This window comes from Dermacentor andersoni, chromosome 10, assembly GCF_023375885.2.
Source record: "Dermacentor andersoni chromosome 10, qqDerAnde1_hic_scaffold, whole genome shotgun sequence".
Taxonomy (NCBI): domain Eukaryota; kingdom Metazoa; phylum Arthropoda; class Arachnida; order Ixodida; family Ixodidae; genus Dermacentor; species Dermacentor andersoni.
Window position 1 is genome coordinate 132108488 of NC_092823.1, and position 19644 is coordinate 132128131.

A 19644-nucleotide genomic window follows, 5' to 3' on the forward strand; every position below is an offset into this window, starting at 1 on the left:
CATCGAACCATTATAAGCTGTGATGAAACCCATATAACCCCTCATCACTCCTTATCAAGTCATTGACTGCTTATCTGTTTGGGTTGCATGACGTGAAGCACATAAGCCCTCAGACATCGCTGGCATTTTGGCCTCTGAAGGAATGCCCCAACAGAAGGCACATCCTGTAACCACCAAAACTGCATCAGGGATGTGGCATGTTTGGCATAAATTTTTGCAAAATCGGAATTTTTCTGATGTCTACAATGCTCTAAGTTGACTCTACATGTAGTGCTAGAGATGGCTTTTATTCCTCTATCACCAAATATTTCAACAAAGCCTTCATAGAATTAACACAGCAAGCTGGGCGAGTTTGTAACTGAACATGTTCCTAGGGATGGGCAACACAAACCGGACGGAAGGACAACGAAAGTAGACGATACGAGCGCAGACAGATAACTGGTTCATTTTTTCAAACAAGTGATTAAATATACACAAAATGGGATCATATAATGCATACAAGTGGTGAAAGGGTGTCAGCCCATCTTGTTATCCACAAACTTGGTTTCTTTATCATGCAGAGAAAGCCTGGCTGATGCATGCACCTGAGTTAACCCTTTCGCTGTCGGACCTTTCTGGCCGTGACGCACCCCCAGTGTCGGCTTAGTTTCAGGGAACGAGCATAACAGGGAATGAACATAGCCATTTATTTTTGATTATGATTGGTATACAAATAACATAGGCAATATAATATGCACATTTCAGTGTTCTGCAGCTGTTGTTAGTAATCATCATCATCATCATCAGCCTTACTATAAAATCCGTTCAACATCCGAATCTGACGATGCGGAACCCTCTTCCTCGCATGCGACTCTGTCCGAAACCGAATCCGAGCTTGGCTCGTATTCTGAATCGGAATTCAGCCACCGCTCCAATGAGCAGACGAAGGTCCCGCGCGCCAAACCATCCGAAAGTAACTGCGCGCAGGGAGGATGCGCTTTCAGTCGCCCGCACAAACGGAGAGAAATGGGACGTTGCGTGATCAAGAAGACAGAGGGAGATGGAAAAAGGCTAAACAAAGTTCGAAGGGCTTTACGTTTACTGCTGCAAGTCGGAAGCGAGGGTGCGGCGAGAGAGCGAAAGCAGCAATCGAGTCACCGTTTTTGGAGAGGCAACGGCACGTGCGCCTGAACTTGATGCGCCGTAGCAGGCACACCAACAGAAGAAAAATAAAAACCTTCAAACCAGCGGAGATTGCAGAACAACCCTTGAACCCATAACCACACGCGCGCGACGCATAATCCTGCGAACGCGGAGCCACCGCGCCACTCAGCAAAGAGAAAGTGGGGAGTGGCAGTCGCACCGTACTCTTCACTACATGGACTAACACCGGTCGGGGCGAATATACGAACTTGTAGAAAGAGTCAACCGATGGCGTGGCCAATCCAGGAGCGCCAGCTTTGCGTTCAGGCGCGAAATTTTGAACGCACGATAGAGAACGTACCGGTACGTCAGTGACACTGTGGGGGGGAAGCGCGATGACGTACCGGTACGTCCGTGACAGCGAAAGGGTTAACATGCATAAAGTAAGCTCCTACAATCTTGTAGTTGATTTGGTTTACATTTTTATACAGTATCTCAGTTTTTATAAACAAAGGTTTGCAAAGGCAAATTCTATGATGCACGGCCAAGTTTGAGTCAGTTGAATTCGTGATAGAGGCTTGGCTCTTCCTGAAGTGAATGTTAAAGGGCCCCTCACCAGGCCCTATAGCAAATTTTGGTTATATGCTGGAAGCTGTTACATGTCCTCTAGGGAGCATTCTGCCAAAAAAAAATTTGGATCAGCTCACTAACAACCGAGAATAAATATTTCAATGCCATGAACCCATAATTTCAGAAGGCGAGCTCCACTGTAAAGTTAGACACTCTCTCCATTTGCTCCGTCTAGCCTCCGCAAGTGAAATTCCTTCCCTACGTTGTACGTCATGGGCCCAGCCTTCATTTTTTTCCTCCTTGCTTTTTTTTTGTTGGCGATGCTGCACACTTTTGCTGACGGCGTCACGCGTGAGCTGTTGTGATTGTCTCGTTTCACTCGGTGCACGATTTTGCGTGCTGTGCACAAGGACACATGACTATCGGTATAATTCAGTGCTACACAAGTACCGAGGCTGACACAAGCGGATCACGGACCATGATATGGACCATGATCACGGAGCATGAACTCGGTAGAAAATGTCTTAGTTTCGGTACCAGCGCACGTGACTGCACGACCGTGGGAACAAGAAAATGAAGTGGAAGTACATCTCTCTTGCTTCGGTGAGAAGTAAAAAAAAAAAAAAAAAAACGCAGACATTCCGTTTATGTGTTTCGTTTATTCTCTAAACTTCAATTCGTCAATTCAAGCAACAGATCACGCAAATAACAGATGCTGCCTTGAATAATTCTCGAAGAATGTGTCTCGATGATTGACATCGCACTGCGCACACGAGTACATAACCGTCCAGCTTGGGGCGCGGTTGCCGCAAGGGAAAAGGAAAATGGCATTTGGATTGAAATTTTAGACCTTTCCCGTGGCGCGTAGCGATGTAATACATTGCAAACATGATCGTTAGCACACTTTGTATGCTCTGCGCTTGTCAGCTCAAATGGCCAGACCTGGTGAGAGGCCCTTTCAGCCAATGTCCTGTCTGCCCTAAGTACTTCATGCTGCACAGAAGTGGAATGACATACGCAGCTCTCATTGAGCATGCCATGAACCGCCCCGTGTGCTTAATACGGCAAATGGCCTTGGGACGCCTGCTTAGGTCTGTTATTAACAAAAGGGCATATCTTGTTTAACAAATTCTTAGTGGAAAAGACGACTTGAACATGATATTTCATGGCTACCTTTCTTTTAGACCGTGCCCCATCTGAGTCGTCTTTTCCTCTCAATGAGTTGGTAAGTAGTCAATGAGTTGATAAGGAATGATGAGGAGTTATATGGGTCTCGTCGCGGTTGATAATGGTCCCACACAAATAGATAAGGTGCTAAGGAACAATAAGGGTTTATAATGATTCGAGCAATTCTGATAGGTTTTATAACTGATAAGGGTTGGACCAAGTCCAATAAGATTGATAAGGACTGATAAGAGTTTATAAGGGTTGAATCATGTACGATAAGGTTGATAAGAACAGATAAGGGTTAATAAGGGTCGGATTGATTGCGATAAGGTTGATAACAACTGATAAGGCTTGATAAAGGGCCAAGTCCAGTCCGATAAGGTTGATAATGGCTGATAAGGGCTGATAAGTGTTTGTACTGGTCCGAACAAGTTTGATAAGATTTATAACAGTGGGCTGCACAGAGATGAGCAAGTGGTACAATACTTATGCACACTTAGGCAACTCCAGTGGAGTTCCTGGGTGAGTTTTTTTTTTTTGGTATTGAGGAGTGGCACATATCCAGTGACCCAACTTGACGTCAGAGAGGTTCATTGAAGAGCGACACATGTCCAGTTGCGCATAGCTAGTGATGAAGTTGGCGTAAGACACCTTCATTGGAAGAGTGGCGCATACCTTGTGACACATACCCAGTGACCCAAGTTGTGAAACAGTTTTATTGAAGAGCGGCATTTACCTTGTGGCGCATACCTTGTGGCGCATACCTTGTGGCGCATACCTTGGGGCACATACGCTGTGGCACATACCCTCTAGAATATACCCAGTGACCCAAGTTGGTGTTAAAGATGTTCATTGAAAAGCCGCACGTACCCAGTATAGCACATACCCAGTGACCCAAATTGACATCAGAAAGGTTCCTTAAAGTGCGCCGCATGCCTAGTTTTCCATACCCAGTGGTCCAAATTGGGGTGAAAAAAATTCACCGACGATTACGATACTCACTAATGCAAATTTTGAGCATAGCTGTTAGGTGTTTTGAATTCGCGATATACTGTGGCAAAGAATTTGATTCTGAACGACAGGGTCTTCTTGGCGGCAGCGCTGAACGTCTGCTCGGACAGCTAGCTTAGCAGCTGCAGCAGACGAACCACTTCCTTTGGTTGCGTTGCTCATTGTTCAGAAAAAACTGGCTGGCACTATCTTGTATTACAATTATATTGTCACGTGGTAGTGATAGTGAAGAACAACGCAGTGTCGAAACTGTGTGTTACAAATTTAACTCTTTATTTAGCGGACTTGTATCCAGCAAAACAAGTAAGCGCAACGATAGTGGCGAACAGAGTCGTTGATAGTCGGGAATCTGATCTGCAGGTCAAGCGTGTCGGCTTTTATACATGACTCGTCGAAGGTTCTAGTGTAATCGCTGGTGCCCACGTGGCTTCCAAAAAGTACTAAACAATTCACGTCGCGCATACAATCATATTACAGCAATCACAAACCATGACAATTGAAACAAGCGCAAACAATACCAAACCAAACAAACTAAACAAGTGCGAGCGAGAGCTGATGTGAGCAGACAGTAGTATGAAATGAGCGGTCTGGCGGGCCTGCACGACACCAGTTTCCCACGTGCACGTCACTGAAGGGGCCGCTCTCATTGGTCTCTGCCATTTGTGCACTGCGTCTTTCATCTCGCACTCCACATTTGCTCTTTCGTCTTTCGCTGTGCTCATTCGTTCGGTTATGCTGCCGCTGCTGCCGCTGCTGCCGCCACCACTCGCCACAGGAACAGATGCCTAAGAGCTGCGTTCTAAGAAGTTCATTGAAGAGTGGCTTATACCCATTAACAAAAGTTGGTGTGAAATGGGTTAACTCATGAGTGGCACATGGCCAATGTCACACACGTGTGACCCTAGTTGGCCCAGTTATTGCTTTCAAACCGATTTTCTCGTCATGGCAGCCCGATGCTCTAACCATCAGACCATGGACAACCCAGTAACTCAAGTTGGCAGGAAAACGGTTAGTGGTTGACAGACAGACAGACAGCCTCCGGAAAGTGTGTGAAGTACCCTAAGAATGCTAATCGCATAAATCTTATGGCACATAGTGGGTGGAAACATCAGGAATGTCTGGCACCCGAAGGGTTCACTTCTTGCATCTCTTCACAGGTAGTGGAGTGCACAACAGAAGACGGCCCCCAGGCAGCTGCTCTGGAGTTGGCCCTGGGCATGCTAGGGCAGCCCAGTGCAACCTGGGGCACCCCAAGAATCCTTGTAGGTGCAAATGAGGCGCTCAATCTTCTAGGGCAACTGGTTGAGAATCACCGATGGGCGGCTGACTCACCGCGCTGTCTCCTGGTGAGCTTTGCCTCTAAGTCACTTGCGTGTTAAGTGCGATAACAACCAGCGTTATTGTCGTCCCTCTCAGCTTAATTGAGTCGGCCGTAAGACTGCAGAATATACAAATAGGCATGTTGATAATTAATTCATACTTATTTCAGCAGCAGAAACAGAAGTATTAGGATTGATGAGACAAGGATGAAGCATGATAACAAGAGTTAATTGCCATAGAGTCTTGCAGGTCTCTTGCAGTGCTGTTTAGTTATGCTAAGTCCCGTGATAAAGGCACACATGCAGTAATGACATTGCCCCATTTGATTAGCTGCCAATATGACTCAAGTTGCAGCTTGAGCTTATGTGTCTTTGCTGGTTTCTGGTCATTTTAACTGCCTCAAAGTCAGGATAGTGCCGTAGACCTGTTAGGTCAGTTCAACAATACTAAATTACAATACTGTACTTCTGGGTGTTGGAACCAAGTCGGTATCAGAATGAAAGGGGCACAAACTGGCAATTGTCAAAGAATGTGTTGCGTGTGTGCGCAAAAATCGTGATTGTCGATTAATGTATTTTGCATGCATGACGCAGGTGGCGGTGAACGCGTGCAGCAGCCGTCCCTTGCTGCAGTGGGATGGGGAAGGCAGCGCGGAAGCAGTACGACACCCAACGGGTCAGGAGCCATTGCTCGTGTGGCCCCAGCTGGCTGGCACGCTCCTCGAGCACTGGCGGCCGGGGCCTGGCCGACAACGTCTGCTGGGTGCCATGTGGGCGCTGCTGCGCGAGCGTCATCCGCACCGTGACCACAACCTGGCACAGGCGGCGCCCCTGCTGGGTTCCCTGCTCATTGCACTCAGGGTGAGGAAGTGAGGCTGCAGAATTGACACCTGGGGTTTCTTCATTGGCCTGTTTCAGAGATGTTGCTTTGACTGTGTGTTGATTGGCTTGGATTAGAAAATTACAGAAGGTAATGTTATAAGGGAGAGGAAAACAGCAGTGTGGATTAGAGAGCAAACAGGTCTAGCTGATATTCTGGTTTGTTATTAACAAGAAGAGGAGTTGCGCAGGTCATGTATTGCATAGAACAGTTAATTGGTGGCCTATTAGTGTTACAGAATGGTGCCAAGGGAACTGACTGTGCTCTTTATTCTCTGATGTTCTCAACTGCATTTGTTAAGGTCGACAGAGGATCGTGGGGGTATGATAAGATTAAGAAATCTGCAGGCATAAAAACGGAATTGGCCAATGCAAGATAGAGGTAGAAGATTGATGGGAGAAGCCTTCGTCCTGTAGTGGGCATAAATTAGGCTTATACTAATGATTAAAATGTTTCTACGATGGTGATCGATTCTCATAAAATTCCCATTGAACATTGTCATGTGGTCTTCCCCTGCAGCGCCTGCTTGTGGATGAGAGTCAGGGCAGCCTGGGCCCTCCCGGCACTCTGCCGCTGGTACTCAAGCTCTTAGGCGCTCTGGTACCAGCAGCTGGGGAATTGGCACAGCGGCTCAGTGCCTGCCTCGACCTGTTGCTGCTGCTTCACCGTGCTGCCAATGCTCATGTGGCTCAGGGACGCTCGTCCTTCTACTCCTTGCCTCCGCGAGACTGTGCTCCAACCGCTGCAGGTCAGGCATGTGCCAAGTAAAAGTCATAGTAACAGTGGACCTCCGTTAATTCGGTTCTTGTTGTGCACGCCATGGTGTGCCTCATCAGCACTTGCATCTCGCCAATGAGCAGGGGTCTGCCTGTTATATTCCTGGTAGCTGCAGCTGCATTTCGTTATGGCTCTGTGGCCAAGATCTGTGATCTGAAATCTGTACACCTGCAGTGCTCTTATCAGTTAACAGCACTAGTACAGGTACCAGCTAACCACCAGTACTGTCGGTAAAAGTTTGAGCTTACACTACAAACAAACCGATGACTATTTTAGGGCTATATTGTTCAGAGTTTGATGGAATACTGTAGGGTCAGGTAAAATCATCCTTAGGAAAACAGTAGATCACTGACCATAGACTAAACAAAATGATGTTTCGAAATCCATATAGATCCCTTTTCACGATCATATATGGGATCCATACAAATTGAAACGTTGTGTTGCTGCTGTGGTCAGCCAGCTGCTTCTTTCCTAACTATTTTTGGGCTGTGCACATCTTAAGAAGGAGCGTGAATCATAGTTGGCACACAGTGTCATTAGACTTTGGTTGCAGGCTCATGTGGTGCAGCTACCAGTGCAAAGAGCCCATTAGTGCTGTGTCATCAGTAAGTGGCAGTTCTCTGAGCTTGAACCAGTGCATATAAGAAACCACGACTCACGTCCTTCACAATATGAATACAGCCTATATGGGCAGTCTGACTTTTGCACCCCTGGCTCATGTCCCTACTAATAATTCTGTTAGTTACTATCAGCAGATGGCACAGACGGCACTATTGCCCCTGCACTTGCATGTTGCTGTCAACAGATCTGAGCTCTCTACCTGCGGCGACAGGTTTCTTTTGCAAAACCCGCGTATTATCTTCTTGTGTCAGTGAACGTGGGCAGGTAAAATGCTTGCGACGTCGTTACCTTCTCCATTCCTGTGCAGCTTGCCTTTCTGATCAGTTCTTTACTGCTTGCCTATTTTTAACATTCCAAGGCATGGTGGAATGTGCACAGAGTACCTGTCATTGTATGGCCTGCCTCGAGGCTTGGCACTCCTGGTAGCGCTCTGCATGACCAACTTTAGAAACATGAGTTACGTTATTACTCTCTTAATACATGTTAGATGAAAAAGGTTCTTTAAATTTGGCTAACTGACAGTTCGCAAATAGAATGACAAGCCGAGTCATCAACGCAAATGAAGTTGTAGAACAGGCAGTTGTCCTGAATAAAAATTAAAAACATCTACGACAACAATGCTGGAAGGTAACATTGAACATTATACTCATTGTAATTGGTTTTACTACCTGTTTGAGCATAGATTTGTTTTTAGTATGGTGTATAGCCTGGCAATCTCTATACTGCCATTAATGCTTGACGCAACGTAGTGCAGGTTTTTCTATCGTGGAGACCAGTCGCACAGCTCCATCGTCGCTTGCATCGAGTCCACTATCAGGAAGCTTTGGCCATCTTCTTGGGATGGTCTCACGGTCAGCACCTAATCAGGGAATCAGGAAAGTCAAAGAACCTGGTAAGACTTACGCTAATTGGCTCCTAAATTATTAGAACATTGATTTCTCTTCCAGCGCTGGTGTCAGGGTATAGTGTTTCCTCTTGAACAACAGAATTGGCATTCAAGAGGTAATTCAAGTCATATGCTAGATAATAAGAAATAATGGTCACAGTTTCAGGTCAGAAGAAATGTGCTCTAATGTATATGCACTTGTTCTTATTTGATGCATGTGAATGTCTCTGTAGTGAGTTGTTGCTAACTTAGTGAATGCAGCAGCAGATATAGTTACCCATTATTTCACATTTGTGATGGGAAATGAAACATTAGCACTTAGATTTTTCTTAATTTGTTCGTGTCTTGCATGAAGAACTCTCATTGTCTTGGCTGTTTGCATGAACATAGTTTTTTATAATGTAGTGCTCAGAAAGAGGGCTCTAACTTTTCTCTACGATGCCTATTACACACCATGTGGTACTGACTGCATTAGAGGTACGTACAATAGAACCTCGATGTAACGAGCGTGGATATAATTAATTATCAGATCGTACAAACTATATCTAAAATTTGGTTGGTCATACTTTATTTCAATATGTATTCTGCTGTTATAATGAAACCAGAAACGTGGAATTCAACAGGTATTAGTTATACTGAAGCAAGTTTTTACCTGCCATGGTATCCTAGTGGCTAAGGCATTGCACTGCTGAACTTGAGCTCACGGGTTCAATTCAGGCCTTGGTACCTTCATTTAGATGGGGGTGAAATGCAAAAATCCTCATGTGTACATTGATTTAGGCACACGTTAAAGAACTACAGGTGGTCAGAATTAATCTGGATTCCCTAAATTCAGCATGCTTCATAATCATATTATAGTTTTGGCTTATAAAACCCCGGAATTTAATTTAATGAAACTAGGTTTTGTTTGCACATAGCTCAAAATATGCATCCTGGTAGCAGAAATGTCATATACAGCCACCAAACAACATTTTTATGCCTGATATAATGAAGGTTGCATATAATGAATGTATCGATTGTAATGTACATTGGTTGTAATGAAGGTATTTTCATGTCAGATGTGACTTCGGCATAACAGTTCTTGTCTATGGAGGTAACACAACCAAATCTGAACTCTTAGAGGGCCAAAAATTTGTTTGAATTAAGCAAAGTTCAAAATAAAGGAAGCTGTTGAATGGAGGACTTAGGTGCAGAGCAGCATTAGGTAGTGCATGCTCATTGAGCTAACATGTGAGTGACCAGTTCCGGAAGTTTGGCTTCACTTCTTTGCAGAATTTTTATTCCTGTGAAGCTGCACCTCAAGGCAAGATTCGCGTCTAATCCACACCTCAGCTTTACTGTCACATGTTTTGAATTTCGGTACGTCAGAAGACTGTACTTGCAACGGAGACAAGAGCGGGAGCTGGCTGCACTGCCAGGTTGGAGGTGCCACTGCGCTAGTTTGTGCTGCTGAGAGCACGATTGGCAGCACGGTATGTTCGAATTAACGACAACAAACGCTTAAGCATTTCAACTACTGGACATCTTCGCAGATGGAAATACACATAATTTTGACAGGACCACAGTGTCAGTTCGGATAAACCGGAAGTTCGAATTAAGTAGGTTTATATATATATATATATATATATATATATATATATATATATAACAAAGAAGTATTTCATGCATGTGCCTACTACTTTTTGGTAGGAATGTCTTTTTTTTTTTCTTTCCTTGTTTTCCTCTTGCGTTCAGATGCTCCGAAGGTTGTCAAGGTTCGTCCCAATGCCGTGCCAGCCGAGCTGTACAACAACCTCGACGGCAACAGCTTGGTCGACGCGAACTTGGCATCTCTTCACGGAGAGCCGCCTCAGCCATGCCCGGCCCTGGTCAAGCCAGGACCAAAGCCAACGGCCACTGAAGCATTGAGCTTATTGCTCTCCGGAGAGATCGAAGCCAGTGGCCAAAGCCACGACAGGACTGATGAGCAGCCGAGGGTTAGCTGCCCATTTGAGAGCAGCATTCGGCATCCCATGACGTCATCGCCTGTGCCCTTGTCGCCCAACCCGTGGGTGGAGGTGGAAGAAGAGCAGGTGGAAGTTGAGGACGACATGACCGGGCTTGTGCTTGGTAATCTAATCAGATAAAAGTATTGTCATGAGAATGGCCTTAAAGGGATGCTAAAGAGAAACTCTAAACCAGTTTAAGCTAATAAGTATTTCCAAAACTCAAATATTTGTTAATTTCGTGGTAAGAGGTTGATTACTAGGAAAAAAAAAAAAAGAAGAGAAGCCAGACTCACTTTTTCAATCTTGTGAGCCCCAGTACGTCAGTGTGATGTCGTGGCTTTCAGAGTATTTTCTTGCATTTTGGCCATTGTAGTGGCAATATAAGTTATTGAGACTTGTTAAGTTTAATCTTTGGTATCTCTGGAATACGTTCTGGCCCATCTTTACTGATAAAAAAAGAATTTAACTAGACCTGAGCAGATGCCATCAGAATGAACTACTCCCTGGCTTGCTGGGGTAAGAACTTCAAGGTGGGGTCGCCACTTGCCTTTTGTTTCTATGCTTTTTCCGTCTTACCAAGCCTCCTCTGACAATAAAAGTGGCTTTTTGTTGGCATTGTAGAAGTGAAATTTACTAATTCAGCTCAGCCTATTGGGTCTCTCTAGAGACCCTTTAAGCTTGATTGCCAACTTGCTGGTGTTGCGCATTCTACTAAGCACGTTTGACAATGTAGACAAGCAGAAATGTTACAAATGCTTCTCCTCAAACAAAAAATTGGCCAATTAGCAATTTCAAATAGGAATTTTTATTCCTTTGTGGAACTTTTGTTCACAATTGTGCTAGCTTCATTAGAATGTTCCTATGGTAAGTTTCAGCATGTGACAAAGCAAATTTTGCGTACCTACTGTTCAAGTTTTCTGGTCTGGTAGGAGTACTAAGGTTGTTTTTGACAATCAGCAACTTGTTGTTCAGTCTTGCATATAAGTTGAGTTTGGTGAGCACAACCTTCCTATGGAGCCAGCTTCATTGCAAACAAAAATTGTTCGAGTCCGAAAGTTTGAATGGCTTCTTTTGACTTGGTCACTGAGCCTTGCCACCTTTTTCTTGCACATGCATTTTCTTGATTCAGATTCATTTAGTTCAACTCTTGATTAAATGCCTCTCCTGTGTAGTCACCTAGCTTGCAATTGAATTTTATGTGAAGCTTGCAAGCGATAGTGAACTTTATCTAGTGCTACCTGGCACTATGTACAAATAACTTTCTTTACAGCCATGCCAATGAACACCAAATCTCAGGTTTAGCAGGGAAGTTTGTTTGTACCTTTGTTACTGATGCAAAGCTATCAGAGAGAAAAGTTGTGCGTAGTTATAAATTCGCCAATTATACCCAAGTGAAAGACCATAGGTTAGCTTGTGTCAACTTTTTTTATTTACTCACAGGCTCGATGAACTTCACCCATTCTGTTGTATGATAGTTTTGTTTTTGTGCAGAGCTCTTGAAATATGCGTTTAATTTGCATTCAGGGGACTTGTGTTGCTAGCTCTGTTCAATTGAACTGCAATATACTTAGCTATTACACAAATTAAAAAGTGCTCATGGCTAAATTGGATGTTTTTTTCTTCTTTTTTGTCTTGCAGCTGCGGCTTGTGTTCGTAACTTGCAGTCATACTAAGAGTCATGAATATTTGTGCTGTTTGTTCTTTAAAACATGAAATGCAGGCCTCCTGAAGTTGCTGCAGGATATCTTGGCGGCCACTCCAGAAAATGTGGTTCGTGAGAAACTTGAACCGGTTGTTCAACTGGAGGCACTACTAATCTTGGCTCATAACGAGAACGCATTGGTTCGCAACCAGGTTCTGTGTGTAAGTATGACTTCTTGTACATCATGTGGTTGCACCGTCCCTACACTTTTCAGTCTACACGCATTTTCTTTCGTGGCTGATGCAAGATCCAAGGTAGAATATCAATGAGATCTTTTTGGCTTGTTATCGTATCAAAGATAACTAACTATAACACTAACCGTTAGAGAAAACTGCTAACACTTCTAATGAAACACTCGTTATTTTGGTGTCAAATGCAAAAACTGCACGTTTCTGCTACTACGCATTAGCTAAGCATGTCATGTGTTTAAACCTGTTTTACTTGTACAGTGTGGTCCACTCTTACCAAAGGGAACACAGGATTAGTATTCAAGCCAACAGGATTTTCATATTTCGTCAATTTTACTGGGAGTGAGTGCTTGATATTGTCACGAAAAGACAATGGAAGATGTACCCGGTGTTGGCGAGACAGACAGTTGTACAAGACAAGAAAACTCAAGCCGGCGTCCTCAGCCTCCTCTTCTTCTTGTTCAGCGCCCACCTCTTGCCGAGCACGCATTCCAGTCACTTCTTTCTCAGCGCTGGCTCGTGACACCTAGCAACAATATGATGCATTTCTCAGAGGCATATTGATAAACTACCAGGAAAAATCAGAAAGTCCTTGCCCCTATTTTATATTAGCCAAAATAAGGTACATACAGGTAATTACAAATATGTGTACTGTTCTATGTACCTTACACTATTTTTCCACATAGTCCCGACACCGGTTCAGACATTTGTCCCATTGCAGCACTAAATTTGAGATGCCCCTGTCATCAGTCAGCGACGCACCCGGCCAGCCTGAATGCCCATGCAAGTCTTCACAGCCTTTAGCAAACTCACAACCCCACCATCTCATGCTTCTCAAAGCGAGACACCTTTTCCCATACGTGGGCTGCATTTTTCTGTGGATTTCGATGGGCGTTCGTCCCTTGCTCCATAGAAAACGAATCACACTTCGTTGCTTGTATTCCGCGGGCATGTGAAGCACAACCACCGTCTTCAACAAACTGACAGCAACGTCGTGCCGCGGAGCTAACGGCAGATAAGGCAAGGCGGGTCCGAGAAAGGTCCACTGCTTGGAATGGATATGTTGACTTCGCATTTACAGCTGTAATTTGACTGCGCATTGTGCTTGCGGCATGCCCTATATTCAAGGCGATCTGGGGGGGGGGGGGGGGGGGGGAGGCTGAGTCGATGGTGGCTCATGCCTTTGTGTGTGTTGCGTTCTTGCCGCTCAGTTTATCTTGAAGTGAATGTTTGCAAGTTTATACGGCCGATAAAACTACTATCCTTACTTCATGTAGCTGTCTACACATTTGCTATTGCAATCAGTAGTTCGCATTTCGGGCAAAACTGACCTTTTTAGAGGTGGTTGCGGAACAAAAGAAATTGCTTATAATTTTACCCTGCATAATGAACGCACCCCCTAACTTTGTGTATATTTTTCAGGAAAAAAAGTGCGTTCATTATGCAAGCAAATACAGTAGCTATCCGTCTTCCTTCAGTGAAATATCCTTTAATGTGTAAAGTGGTTTTCCGGTGTGACATCTTCCTGTACTGTACATGTAAGAGGAATGTGTTTCATGAAGCTTCTGCTTAATAAGGTCAGCCATGCAGATGATGGCACAAGAGATATAAAAGCAGGACAGGTGCACTCCTGCTCATCTGTCTATTGCCTTGTGCCTTGTTGTCTGTGCTTCTCACCATGTTGACCAAAAACCAACTGCTTAGCTCAAAACTCTTAGCTTAGAGCTTAGAACTCTTATCTATCTTATAGACTTTTGTGCTTGCTGTTGGAGTTGGGGCTGTCATGAGAAGAACAGAGAGACCTGTGTGAGAACAAAAAAATGGAGAGACCTGTTTGCCGCATTATTGACTTGTAGTTCAAGTGTGATGAGGGAAGCCGAGATGCTAGTTGCTTCCCTTGTCATAGGTGCTGGAGGTGTACCTGAGCAAGGTCTCTGGGGAGGTGGAGGCTCGCTTCCTCAAGGCGCGAGGCTTTCAGCTGCTCGGTCTACAGCTGGCCCAGTACCCAGCCACCGCAGCCTTGGTCCAGTCGTGCTGCCGTATCTTGCTGGGCCGACCCCTATATCTGGCCAGGTGAGCACACACTTGCAGACCTGACCTGTCACCCTTCTGCCCTGCCTGTCGCTTAAGTTGTCCTTGCCGAAATTTAGTCCTGAACTTACCATATTTATGCTAATCAAAGCCGGCATCGATTCTATGCCGAAACTTGAAACTTCGAACGTCAGAAAAAAGAAATCTTTCTTCAAATCTAAGCCAAACGAAAAAAGGCACTGGTCTGCGAAAAGAACATGCGAGATTGTTGAGATGTTGCACTTTTAGAATGCTTGCATTATCAGACGAGCAAGAATTTCACCCCATGCCATCGTGACCCAGTTCCACTACCTGACTAAGTGAAGTAGACATTCTGAAAGCATGTCGAAGTAGACAAGCATGGGAACTTGTTCTGTGAGATGCCTCAAACATTTGCGACCTTCGTCACATGTGGCCGTATGATCTCTATTGTTACAGACATTGCTGCTTCTCTTTGTGCCTTTTTACACATTGTGGCACTGACCTTTATGCAGTCAGTAAAGTCCGATGGTTTCTGCCAAGCCTCATCCTTAAATTTAAACCGACCTCCGACTTTAACCCTTTCAGGGTAGATTTTTTTTTTCGCCATATGCTTTGACCACCCAGGGTCGCCCAATGGAAAAATCGACCGCCGAGGGTAGATTTTTTTTTTATTGCACATTGAAATTCTTCAAAGGGACCTATTTAAAAAAAAAAAAAAAAACTGCCGTAATCTTTCTAGGGTGACCGTAATGTGAGAAAAAAAATATTTTGCGTCGGTATATATGTACTGTTTATTCGTGAATAACAATAATAAAGAAAGGAAATAAGCTTATGAGAATTCAAAATTCGATGCATTGTTATACACATAGCTCAAGGCTTAGAAAGTGCACACACGAGAATATTTTGCAGGTCTCCAATGTTCCTACTCTTACACTAATATTTACGTCCATAGCGTAATCGAACTGCGTAGGTGAGTGCACTCAAGGAAGCTGTGTAGTTGTGTGCCTGTCAAAAAAGCAAAACTTGCGACACACTTCTGCTAATCTTCATCTTATCGCTAATCAGAGTCAGTTAGTTTTTGCGAGTCTAAAAAAATAAATAAATAAAATAAAATAAAGAAGGAAACACATGCACGGTGGCATCCTTTGTATGCGCACCCCTGTGAGCAATCAACGAGTGAGTAACAGGCAGTCGCCCTTTTAGTGATTAGTAACGATATAGCCATCAGTTTTGCAACCTCAAGAAGCCGAAACCGCCCGTGGAACAAAACCCAAACTAACCGATGCCCGCCCGCGCATGCGCCAATGCGCGAGCAGTAGTATATAGACATGCTGGAGCAAACAAACTAGCTCTAAAACAAACCATGCAACGAGAACCGAGAGAGGGAGGCGCGAGAAAGAAATTCCCTGTATCCCCACATATCGGCATCACATGCCAGAAAAGAAAAAGTTAGGAAATTGGCACGCTTTTTAAACGTACAGACGCCACCATTTTGTACTTGTACACCATTTTGTACTTGTGTGCGGTGACATATATTTACGTCATTGACCCTGAAAGGGTTAATACATTATGTTTTTACGGAGAGTGTTGGCCTACATTTGAGTAAATACGGCATCTTGGGGTGACATTGCACAATGTATTTTTAGCAGTATGACACATTGTGACACAGCAGTGCAGTGGGTACACCTTGTTTACACCTGGCTTTTGTCTTGGTTGTCACCTGTGCAGAAAGATACCACATGGCAGTGTGCCGGACCAGGCCTCGAACCGGGCGTCTGTCACCCTCCTGCTGTCGCTTCTGCCCCGAACGGTGCATGATCCCGTCCTGTGCTGCGGGACGCTTTCGCTGCTGCAACAGGTGCGTCACCAACACCTTTGTTTAGGGCTGCACCCCAGCACGCTGGTCAAGCGCTCCTTCCGAGTCCTCCTTTGTGAATTTCGAGCAGAAGAAATATCAAAATTTCCGTTAGGCCGTCTGGCTCCTCGGCACTCTGGTCTCTATACATTCTACATTCCTATTGCCATGTGGCCACATCAATTCTTGCACACCTGTTCCTAACAGACCCAGTTACTTCCACGTTTAACCCTTTGAGGGTTTTTGCTATTCATGTACGGTGCAGATCTTAGGTTTGATCTTTCGAGCGCAGGCAACACCGCTAGGTGTTGAGAGATGCTGCCATCTCTATGGAGCCACATGAACTCAGCTTTCAATAGTTTCCTACTCCTGGAAACTGCAGTTTAGAAATTTACCATGGGTGCACACTCCTTGTGAGAAAAGTTCTACCCTCGAAGGGTTAACAAGAGTCCACCGTTCTATTGCCCACTAAACGAGACATACGGAACATAGATTATTACGTGAAATGCTGAGATGGAGGAGTCACTGTAAGAAATTTAGTGGGTGATAATGTCATCCAACCTGGAAATACTATTATAGAGTCAATAATGTCTCCAGCCAAAATCCTGGCATTTATAACACCCAACGTTTTGAAGCCAACACAGCTTGTTCCTCAGAGGTTAAGCAGTAGATGGCAAGCAGCAGAGCTTTATAGAAGACCTTAATGACACAAGCAAGGAGTTTCATTTATGCCAAAATTCCACCTAATCGAAGCTTGTTGTAAACAACGTCAAATCACATCCGGCACGAAAATGCCTTATACCCGATTTGTTTAATAATATACGCATTATGTGCTAGTATTAGCGAGACACATTTCAAGATTAGTTTGTTAATCCAGTAATTTCCTATACAGTAGAAGCCTACGGATACATTCCTTGCTGTTGCATCTTCCCTGCTCGTATGTTGCGTTTTCGGGGTCTCAACCTTAATTTCGTTGACTCTCATGTGTTATCTTCCCCCTTTGATTCGTCGCCATTCTGTAAAGCATGTCATGATATCTTTGTCCAATTCGCCAAGCTGGGTAACTAATGAAGATTGCTTAATGAATCTTCTAAATAGTAACTCTAGTGAAAAATATTCAATACAACAATTGTAGCGCTTGTTCACAAACATCGGGTTATTTCATCTATGCTAACTGCCTTCTCTAATGTTTTTCCTGCCTTTAAAGTGCGTGAAATATAAAAAAATATTGCGTGATTGCCGGCTAATGCGTTGCATGTTTAGTGCCCTGAAATGTAAGTTGAATGAGTTGGCAAAGGCTGTTCCGCGCATAGAGATTGATTGAACAGGCTGTCGGTAACTGTGATGGACGTTAAATGACAAAAGGGGACGTTAAATGACAAAAAATTCTTAATAGAAAAGGCTGCCGCCACATGCGAATGCGATATGGGACCAGAGGCAGCATGGTTTTTATCTGTCTTTCATCACACTATTACCTAGCCTTCCTCTCTCCATCGTGTTTCTTCATTGGTCCGAAAAGAAAAGAAAAAATGCATGCGCTGCGTCAAATGCTGGTTCTGGTCCCATATCGCATTCGCATGTGGCGAACGCTTTTTTGTTGAAGAATTTTCTTAAAACGGTATGCCCCTTTTGTCATTTAATGTCCATCACAGTATCTGACAGCCTGTTCAATCGATCTCTGTGCGGTGAGCAGCCTTTGCTAATTCATTCAACATGTATTAGAGGGAACTAAAAACACTCGGGCAACAGTCATGTGATATTTTAAATTTTCACACACTTCAAACAAAGGCTGGAAAAAAATTAAGCAAGGCAGTTAGCATAGATAAAATAATTTGATGTTTCTGAACAAGCGCTACAACTTTTGTATTGATGATTCTTGCTAGCTTTACTATTAAAAACATTAATTAAGCAATCTTTGTTTATTACCCAGCTTGGTGGATTGGAAAATATATCATGACATGCTTCATATGGCTCAGAACAGTACTGCGCCAATTTGACACGCATAGCGCCTATGTTTGCTTTTTTTTAAATACTTGGCCCAAGTTATCTGAAACACCCTGTATACTACTAGAGCTTGAATAGGGATGCGTAAACAATAAACCTATTACAAACAGACAGTAATGACAACAGCAATGACAACAGATGGAAAACGGAATTGGACACAGATGATTGTGTGCTTGTTATCCAACTGATCAGAGCGCTCTTGGTTTCTTTGTATGTGTGTGTATGTGTATTAAATCTTGCTGTGATAGTACTCGAGCTTTCTTTATGTTCACATCGGTGTTTCAGCTATGTGACAACATAGAAGGGGCAGCACGTCTCCTTTATTCCAATGGACTGGGTGAATCACTGGCGTCGATGATCGTGGCTGCGCCAAGACAGCTCCTCCTCAGCCGAAGGTAGTAAGCAGTGAATCCCAAGTGGAACTTGAAGCTTGTACTGGTTGATAGAGATTACCAAAATAAATAAATAATAATGCAGAAAATGAGCGAGCTGTTCATAGTTCCTTATATTTACATAGAAAGTTAGCGCTGCCACGCTATTGTGTGCATGGGAATGCTGGGATGTGGTGGCTTCAGATTGTGTTTTCTCTTTGACACCAATACGTTGTCAAGGGATACTTAGCTAGCTGCATTACACCTGTAACAATGGCTCACTTTTTACTAAAACAGCATGAAACACTGGTTTTTGTTATTGTGTAAAACTTTTTCTTTATTTAACCATGAAAGCCTGTGCTGGACTGTGCAATTTTTTCATATGTGAACAGTACCGGCAGCCACTAAAGTTGGAGGAAAATGGACAAGGTCAGCGCTCATAACATGTCTGTTTCAGTCATCTGTTTTTGTTTTCTTTACTTACTAGCGGTAAATGTGAGTAAACAATACCGAAAATTTGAACGGGCAAAAGACGACTTTATAGGATCAGGTCAATTTTAAGAAAGATTTATTTTTGTGGAAATGAGTACATTTGAAGCCAAGCCATGTTTAGGACATGCCTCGCATGCCCATGTCTCAGCTTTCCCTTAATGACACAGTGCCCATTAAGAAACTCGCATAGACGAAGGTGCCAAATTTCTCTCTTCGCAATATTGTAAGAAACTATAGAATTAAGAGAAAGGTAAAAACTAAATATGGAAAAATGAGCATAGAAGATTACACAGGAGATTTCTTATATGTTTTAATATATTTTTCTCTCTTTGTAAAGTTTGGTGACATTTTGTGACAACATATATATTCAGTGGTGAAAAAAAATTTTAAAGTCCCTAGCCATTATTATGGTTTGGTGTGGCATTTAGCATAACGGCACATATAGCATTCAGCTTTGAAACACAAGTTCATGAGTTCAACTTCTGTCTGGCAAAGCTGCATTCTGATAACTGTGACCTGCAAAATGCATCCACATTCCACTGTGTTAGTACACAATAATAAACCCTGGGCTGGCAAAATTATTCCAGAGACCTTTGCTACGAATTATATCTGAGGTGTAGCTTTTGGTATGTTAGGCCC

At 43.7% G+C, this 19644-nt stretch overlaps 1 protein-coding gene across 4 annotated transcripts in view; it reads left to right on the forward strand.

Moving 5' to 3' along the window:
- The window catches only part of mv (lysosomal-trafficking regulator mauve), a 109461-nt gene that overhangs the window by 30914 nt on the left and 58903 nt on the right, over nt 1-19644 (forward strand). For 3 of the 4 annotated variants that reach the window (XM_055078203.2, XM_055078202.2, XM_050192782.3), the window contains 9 exons: nt 5028-5216; nt 5784-6050; nt 6589-6817; nt 8222-8359; nt 10088-10462; nt 12062-12204; nt 14138-14304; nt 16012-16141; nt 18428-18537. In XM_055078203.2, the coding sequence (XP_054934178.1) occupies nt 5028-5216; nt 5784-6050; nt 6589-6817; nt 8222-8359; nt 10088-10462; nt 12062-12204; nt 14138-14304; nt 16012-16141; nt 18428-18537 (1748 nt within the window). The remainder of the gene's footprint in view (nt 1-5027; nt 5217-5783; nt 6051-6588; nt 6818-8221; nt 8360-10087; nt 10463-12061; nt 12205-14137; nt 14305-16011; nt 16142-18427; nt 18538-19644) is intronic. The other variant, XM_055078204.2, reaches the window with a different exon arrangement.